The sequence below is a fragment of the Oncorhynchus gorbuscha genome, unplaced genomic scaffold (genome assembly GCF_021184085.1).
Source record: "Oncorhynchus gorbuscha isolate QuinsamMale2020 ecotype Even-year unplaced genomic scaffold, OgorEven_v1.0 Un_scaffold_3115, whole genome shotgun sequence".
Lineage (NCBI taxonomy): Eukaryota > Metazoa > Chordata > Actinopteri > Salmoniformes > Salmonidae > Oncorhynchus > Oncorhynchus gorbuscha.
Window position 1 is genome coordinate 35001 of NW_025747453.1, and position 9662 is coordinate 44662.

Here is a 9662-nt window from a genome sequence, read left to right on the forward strand (position 1 = left end):
TTATTGTCTTGCTGGAAGATCCACTTGCGGAAAAGTGTCAGCCTCCTGAGAGACGCAACCTGGTATTTGGTAAAACGTCCTGGTACTTTGTAAAGTTCATGATATCGTTGACCTTTTAACAAGGGCCTCAGGACCAATGGAAACTAAATAGCCGCTTAACATCAATGATCCACCATATTTTACCACAGCATCAATGATCTACTACCATATTCTACCATAACATCAATGATCCACTACCATATTCTACCACAGCATCAATGATCTACTACCATATTCTACCATAACATCAATGATCTACTACCATATTATACCACAGCATCAATGATCTACTACCATATTATACCATAACATCAATGATCTACTACCATATTATACCATAACATCAATGATCCTACTACCATAACATCAATATTATACCATAACATCAATGATCTACTACCATATTATACCATAACATCAATGATCTACTACCATATTATACCATAACATCACTACCATATTATACCATAACATCAATGATTATACCATAACATCAATGATCTACTACCATATTATACCATAACATAACAATGATCCATACTACATCAATGATACTTATACCATAACATCAATGATACCATATTATACCATAACATCTACCATAACATCAATGATCAATGATTCACTACCATATTATACCATAACATCAATGATCTACTACCATATTATACCATAACATCAATGATCCACTACCATATTATACCATAACATCAATGATCTACTACCATATTATACCATAACATCAATGATCTACTACCATATTATACCATAACATCAATGATCTACTACCATATTATACCATAACATCAATGATCTACATATTATACCATAACATCATATTACCTACCATAACATCAATGATCCACTACCATATTATACCATAACATCAATGATCCACTACCATATTATACCATAACATCAATGATCCACTACCATATTATACCATAACATCAATGACATCATATTATACCATAACATCAATGATCCACTACCATATTATACCATAACATCAATGATCACTACCATATTATACCATAACATCAATGATCTACTACCATAACATCAATGATCCACTACCATATTATACCATAACATCAATGATCCACTACCATATTATACCATAACATCAATGATCCACTACCATAACATCAATGATCCACTACCATAACATCAATGATCCACTAACATCAATGATCACTATACCATAACATCAATGATCCACTACCATATTATACCATAACATCAATGATCACTACCATATTATACCATAACATCAATACCATAACATCAATGATCACTACCATATTATACCATAACATCAATGATCCACTACCATATTATACCATAACATCAATGATCCACTACCATAACATCAATTATACCATAACATCAATGATCCACTACCATATTATACCATAACATCAATGACTACCATAACATCAATGATCCACTACCATATTATACCATAACATATTATACCATATTAACATCAATGATCCACTACCATATTATACCATAACATCAATGATCCACTACCAGAACATACCATAATGATTATACCATAACATCAATGATACCATACTACCATAACATCAATGATCCACTACCATATTATACCATAACATCAATGATCCACTACCATATTATACCATAACATCAATGATCCACTACCATAACATCAATGATCCACTACCATATTATACCATAACATCAATGATCCACTACCATATTATACCATAACATCAATGATCCACTACCATATTCCACTACCATAACATCAATGATCCACTATCCATATTATACCATAACATCAATGATCATAACATCAATGACCATACTACCATAACATCAATGATCCACTACCACTAACATCATATTATACCATAACATCAATGATCCACTACCATATTATACCATAACATCAATGATCATCACTACCATATTATAACAATGATAACATCAATGATCCACTACCATATTATACCATAACATCAATGATCCACTACCATATTATACCATAACATCAATGATCCACTACCATAACATCAATGATCCACTACCACAATGATACCATATTATACCATAACATCAATGATCCACTACCATATTATACCATAACATCAATGATCTACCATAACATCAATGATCCACTACCATAACATCAATGATCCACTACCATATTATACCATAACATCAATGATCCACTACCATATTATACCATAACATCAATGATCCACTACCATATTATACCATAACATCAATGATCCACTACCATAACATCAATGATCCACTACCATATTATACCATAACATCAATGATCCACTACCATATTATACCATAACATCAATGATCCACCATATTATACCATAACATCAATGATCTACTACCATAACATCAATGATCCATACCATATTATACATAACCATATTATACCATAACATCAATGATCCACTACCATATTATACCATAACATCAATGATCCACTACCATATTATACCATAACATCAATGATCCACTACCATAACATCAATGATCCACTACCATATTATACCATAACATCAATGATCCACTACCATATTATACCATAACATCAATGATCTACTACCATATTATACCATAACATCAATGATCTACATATTATACCATAACATCAATGATATACCATATTATACCATAACATCAATGATCTACCATAACATCAATGATCCACCACCATACTACCATAACATCAATGATCCACTACCATATTATACCATAACATCAATGATCCACTACCATATTATACCATAACATCAATGATCCATACCATAACCATAACATCAATGATCCTACCATATTATACCATAACATCAATGATCATCAATGATCCTACCATATTATACCATAACATCAATGATCCACTACCATATTATACCATAATCAATACCATAACATCAATGATCCTACCATATTATAACATCAATGATCCACCATATTATACCATAACATCAATGATACCATAACATCAATGACTACCATATTATACCATAACATCAATGATCCACTACCATATTATACCATAACATCACTACCATATTATACCATAACATCAATGATCCACTACCATATTATACCATAACATCAATGATCCACTACCATATTATACCATAACATCAATGATCCACTACCATAACATCAATGATCCACTACCATATTATACCATAACATCCACTACCATATTATACCATAACATCAATGATCCACTACCATATTATACCATAACATCAATGATCAATGATCCACTACCATATTATACCATAACATCAATGATCATAACATCAATGATCCACCATATTATACCATAACATCAATGATCCACTACCATTCTACCACTAACATATTATACCATAACATCAATGATCCACTACCATATTATACCATAACATCAATGATCCACTACCATATTATACCATAACATCAATGATCCACCATATTATACCATAACATCAATGATCCACTACCATATTATACCATAACATCAATACCATATCTACCAGAACATCAATGATCCACTACCATATTATACCATAACATCAATGATCCACTACCATATTATACCATAACATCAATGATCCTACTACCATAACATCAATGATTACTACCATAACATCAATGATCACACTACCATAACATCAATGATCCACTACCATATTATACCATAACATCAATGATCCACTACCATATTATACCATAACATCAATGATCACCATATTATACCATAACATCAATGATCCATACTACCATAACATCAATGATCCACATATTCTACCATAACATCAATGATCTACTACCATATTATACATAACATATTATACCATGAATACCATAACATCAATGATCCTACCATATTATACCATAACATCAATGATCCACTACCATATTATACCATAACATCAATGATACCATAACATCAATGATCCACTACCATATTATACCATAACATCAATGATCCACTACCATACTACCATAACATCAATGATCCACTATAACATCATGACACTACCATAAATGATCCACTACCACCTACCATATTATACCATAACATCAATGATCCACTACCATATTATACCATAACATCAATGATCCACTACCATAACATCAATGATCCACTACCATATTATACCATAACATCAATGATCCACTACCATATTATACCATAACATCAATGATCCACTACCATATTATACCATAACATCAATGATCCACTACCATATTATACCATAACATCAATGATCCACTACCATATTATACCATAACATCAATGATCACTACCATATTATACCATAACATCAATGATCACTACCTACCATAACATCAATGATATACCATAACATCAATGATCCACTACCATATTATACCATAACATCAATGATCCACTACCATAACATCAATGATCCACTACCATATTATACCATAACATCAATGATCCACTACCATATTATACCATAACATCAATGATCCACTACCATATTATACCATAACATCAATGATCCATACTACATCAATGATCCACTACCATATTATACCATAACATCAATGATCCACTACCATATTATACCATAACATCAATGATCCATACCATATTATACCATAACATCAATGACCATTCTACCATAACATCAATGATCCACTACCATACCATAACATCAATGATCCACTACCATATTATACCATAACATCAATGATACCATATTATACATAACATCATATCCACTACCATATTATACCATAACATCAATGATCCACTACATAACATCAATGATCCACTACCTACCATAACATCAATGATCTACTACCATATTATACCATAACATCAATGATCCACACCATATTATACCATAACATCAATGATCTACTACCATAACATCAATGATACCATATTATACCATAACATCAATGATCCATACTACCATAACATCAATGATCCACTACCATAACATCAATGATCTACTACCATATCAATGATACCATATTATACCATAACATCAATGATCCACTACCATATTATACCATAACATCAATGATCCACTATATATTATACCATAACATCAATGATCCACTACCATATTATAACATCCATAACATCAATGATCCATACTAACATCAATATTATACATATTATACCATAACATCAATGAACATCATAAATGATCCACTACCATATTATACATAACATCAATGATCCATACCATATTATACCATAACATCATGATCTACCATAACATCAATGATCAATGATCCACTACCATATTATACCATAACATCAATGATCTACTACCATATTATACCATAACATCAATGATCCACCTACCATAACATCAATGATCCACTACCATATTATACCATAACATCAATGATCCACTACCATATTATACCATAACATCAATGATCCACTACCATATTCTACCATATCTGCATAAATGTCATTTTTTTCGACGGCGAACCCACCACTAAGTGCGCGTGGCCAAAGAGCTCTATATCCAAGTCTTCTGACCACAGCAGCACCTGGAGTTTGAAGAAGCCACTGTGACATTACAGACCAATCAGAATCTATTCTCTTGGCATTTCCTACCCCTTCATTATCTCAGCCAATCATGGCTAGCCAGGTGGAAGAAGGGCACAGCGAGCAGGGGGAGCAGGGATCTGGGAAGTCTGCGGAGGAATCCATCTAAGAGAGGGGCACGCTAGCTACCAGCTTCCACCACACCCAAAACATTCAATAAATCACAGCACTATTTTCACACACACACACACACACACACACACACACACACACACACACACACACACACACACACACACACACACACACACACACACACACACACACACACACACGGATAAGCATCACTCCATCTCCAATCTTCAAAAGGTAGTATCTGATCTCTCCACACAGTGAGTCAGGTATGACGCATGACATTATGCAAAACCCCAAGAGTTCTGGATTCTCTCTCCTGTTTCTACACCATCTCTGACGTCACTCTGCCTTTTGACAACAACTAATGGAGTTCAGGGCTGAATTCACATCACACGGAGGAGTGTAAGAATGAGTGCAGGGAACGGTTGGAGAGAAGAAAAAAACTGCTATTGAGCGATGGTTCTCTATGTATTGAATTATGGGAGCTCTGCCAATGGAAACAACTCCATTATTGAAGGAAAGGCTCCATGAAATAATCATTTGTTTCCGATATGGAAAGTGGATGACAGCAATGATATCAGACACTCTGTAGTGCAGGGCGTTGGTACACAACAGACATCCCATCTAGCAGTCGCTTTTCACTATCACCTTATATTGACTGGAGTGGATGGTGGAGAGTGGACTTAGTGGAGATCAATGTTATATTTAGGAGAGTGGACTTAGTGGAGATCAATGTTATATTTAGTAGAATGGACTTAGTGGAGATCAATGTTATATTTAATAGAGTGGACTTAGTGGAGATCAATGTTATATTTAGTAGAATGGACTTAGTAGAGATCAATGTTATATTTAGTAGAATGGACTTAGTGGAGATCAATGTTATATTTAATAGAGTGGACTTAGTGGAGATCAATGGTATATTTAGTAGAATGGACTTAGTAGAGATCAATGTTATATTTAGTAGAATGGACTTAGTAGAGATCAATGTTATATTTAGTAGAATGGACTTAGTAGAGATCAATGTTATATTTAGGAGAGATACTAGATCAGATTGTATGGACAGGTCCTAGATCAGATTGTACAGGTCCTAGATCAGATTGTACGGACAGGTCTAGATCAGATTGTATGGACAGGTCCTAGATCAGATTGTACGGACAGGTCTAGATTGTACGGACAGGTCCTAGATTGTATGGACAGGTCTAGATCAGATTGTATGGACAGGTCCTAGATCAGATTGTATGGACAGGTCCTAGATCAGATTGTGCGGAAGGTCCTAGATCAGATTGTATGGACAGGTCCTAGATTCTACAGACAGGTCCTAGATCAGATTGTACGGACAGGTCCTAGATCAGATTGTATGGACAGGTCTAGATCAGATTGTATGGAAAGGTCCTAGATCAGATTGTATGGAAAGGTCTAGATCAGATTGTATGGAAAGGTCCTAGATCAGATTGTATGGACAGGTCCTAGATTGTACAGACAGGTCCTAGATCAGATTGTACGGACAGGTCCTAGATCAGATTGTATGGACAGGTCCTAGATTGTATGGACAGGTCCTAGATCAGATTGTATGGACAGGTCTAGATTGTACGGACAGGTCCTAGATCAGATTGTATGGACAGGTCCTAGATTGTACGGACAGGTCTAGATCAGATTGTACGGACAGGTCCTAGATCAGATTGTATGGACAGGTCCTAGATTGTATGGACAGGTCCTAGATCAGATTGTACGGACGGACAGGTCCTCGATCAGATTGTATGGACAGGTCCTAGATCAGGTGTATGGACAGGTCCTAGATTGTATGGACAGGTCCTAGATCAGATTGTACGGACAGGTCCTAGATCAGACTTTGCGGTGACGGGACCGCTTGTGGATCATGGGTCTGAATATAGAACACACTATAGAACAGAGGGGCCTGAATATAGGGGACACTATAGAACAGAGGGGTCTGAATATAGGGGACACTATAGAACAGAGGGGGTCTGAATATAGGGGACACTATAGAACAGAGGGTCTGAATATAGGGGACACTATAGAACAGAGGGTCTGAATATAGGGGACACTATAGAACAGAGGGTCTGAATATAGGGAACTATAGAACAGAGGGGTCTGAATATAGGGGACACTATAGAACAGAGGGGTCTGAATATAGAACAGAGGGGTCTGAATATAGGGGACACTATAGAACAGAGGGGCCTGAATATAGGGGACACTATAGAACAGAGGGGTCTGAATATAGGGGACACTATAGAACAGAGGGGTCTGAATATAGGACACACTATAGAACAGAGGGGTCTGAATATAGGACACACTATAGAACAGAGGGGTCTGAATATAGGGGACACTATAGAACAGAGGGGTCTGAATATAGGGGACAGTATAGAACAGAGGTAGTGGTGTGTGTGTGTGTGTGTGTGTGTGTGTGTGTGTGTGTGTGTGTGTGTGTGTGTGTGTGTGTGTGTGTGTGTGTGTGTGTGTGTGTGTGTGTGTGTGTGTGTGTGTGTGTGTGTGTGTTCCTCACCACCTATAGTATGTTACTTAGCAGCTGACAGCAGTAGCTGTGCGTGTGCGTGTGGTGTTCCTCACCACATCCTTCCTGTAGAGGACCTCTAGTATGTTACTCAGCAGCTGACAGCAGGCCTCCAGTTCCTCCTGGTTCTCTAGATGAAACTTCAGCTGTTCTGTCATCAGAGGAAGCAGGATCTCCCGGCAGTCTGCAGGAAACATACAGTACCAATCAATCTACCCATCCAACTACCCAACCAACCAACCATCCATCTACCCATCCAACTACCCAACCATCCATCCACCTACCCATCCATCCATCCATCTACCCATCCATCTACCCATCCATCCATCTACCCATCCATCCATCCATCCATCCATCCATCCATCCACCCATCTACCCATCCATCCATCCATCCATCCATCCATCTATCCATCCATCTACCCATCCATCCATCCATCCATCTAACCATCCATCTACCCATCCATCAATCCACCCATCCATCCATCTACCCATCCATCAATCCACCCACCCACCCATCCATCCATCCATCCACCCATCCATCTACCCATCCATACATCTACCCATCCATACATCCACACACCCACCCATCCATCCATATACCCATACATTCATCTACCCACAAATCCATCTACCCACCCATCCATCCATATATCTACCCATCCATCCATCCATATATCTACCCATACATCCATCTACCCATCAATCCACCCCCCATCCATCTACCCATCCATCCATCTACCCATCCATCCATCTACCCATCCATCCATCTACCCATCCACCTACCCATCCATCCATACATCCATCCATCTACCCATACATCCATCCATCTACCCACCCACCCATCCATCCATCTACCCATCCACCTACCCATCTACCCATCCATCCACCCATCTACCCATCCACCTACCCATCCATCCACCCATCGATCTACCCATACATCCATCCATCTACCCATACATCCATCCATCTACTCACCCACCCATCCATCCATCTACCCATCCACCTACCCATCTACCCATCCATCCATCCATCTACCCACCCATCCATCCATCCATCTACCCATCCATCTACCTACCCATCCATCCATCTACCCATACATCTACCCATCCATCTACCCATCCATCCATCCATCTACCCATCCATCACCTACCCATCCATCCATCTACCCATACATCTACCCATCCATCTACCCATCCATCCATCCATCCATCCATCTACCCATCCATCTACCCATCCATCTACCCATCCATCCATCCATCTACCCATCCATCTACCCATCCATCCATCTACCCATCCATCCATCTACCCATCCATCCATAAATCTACCCATACATCCATCTACCCATACATCCATCCATCTACCCACCCATCCATCCATCTACCCATCCATCCATCTACCATCCATCTACCCACCCA

General features: G+C 37.6%; 1 protein-coding gene across 1 annotated transcript in view; it reads right to left on the reverse strand.

Moving 5' to 3' along the window:
• The window catches only part of LOC124027344 (janus kinase and microtubule-interacting protein 3-like), a 30826-nt gene extending 22383 nt beyond the window's left edge, over positions 1-8443 (reverse strand). Inside the window, exon 1 of the mRNA XM_046339793.1 lies at positions 8303-8443. Within this exon, the coding sequence (XP_046195749.1) occupies positions 8303-8443 (141 nt within the window). The remainder of the gene's footprint in view (positions 1-8302) is intronic.
• Positions 8444-9662: the final 1219 nt, after the last annotated feature.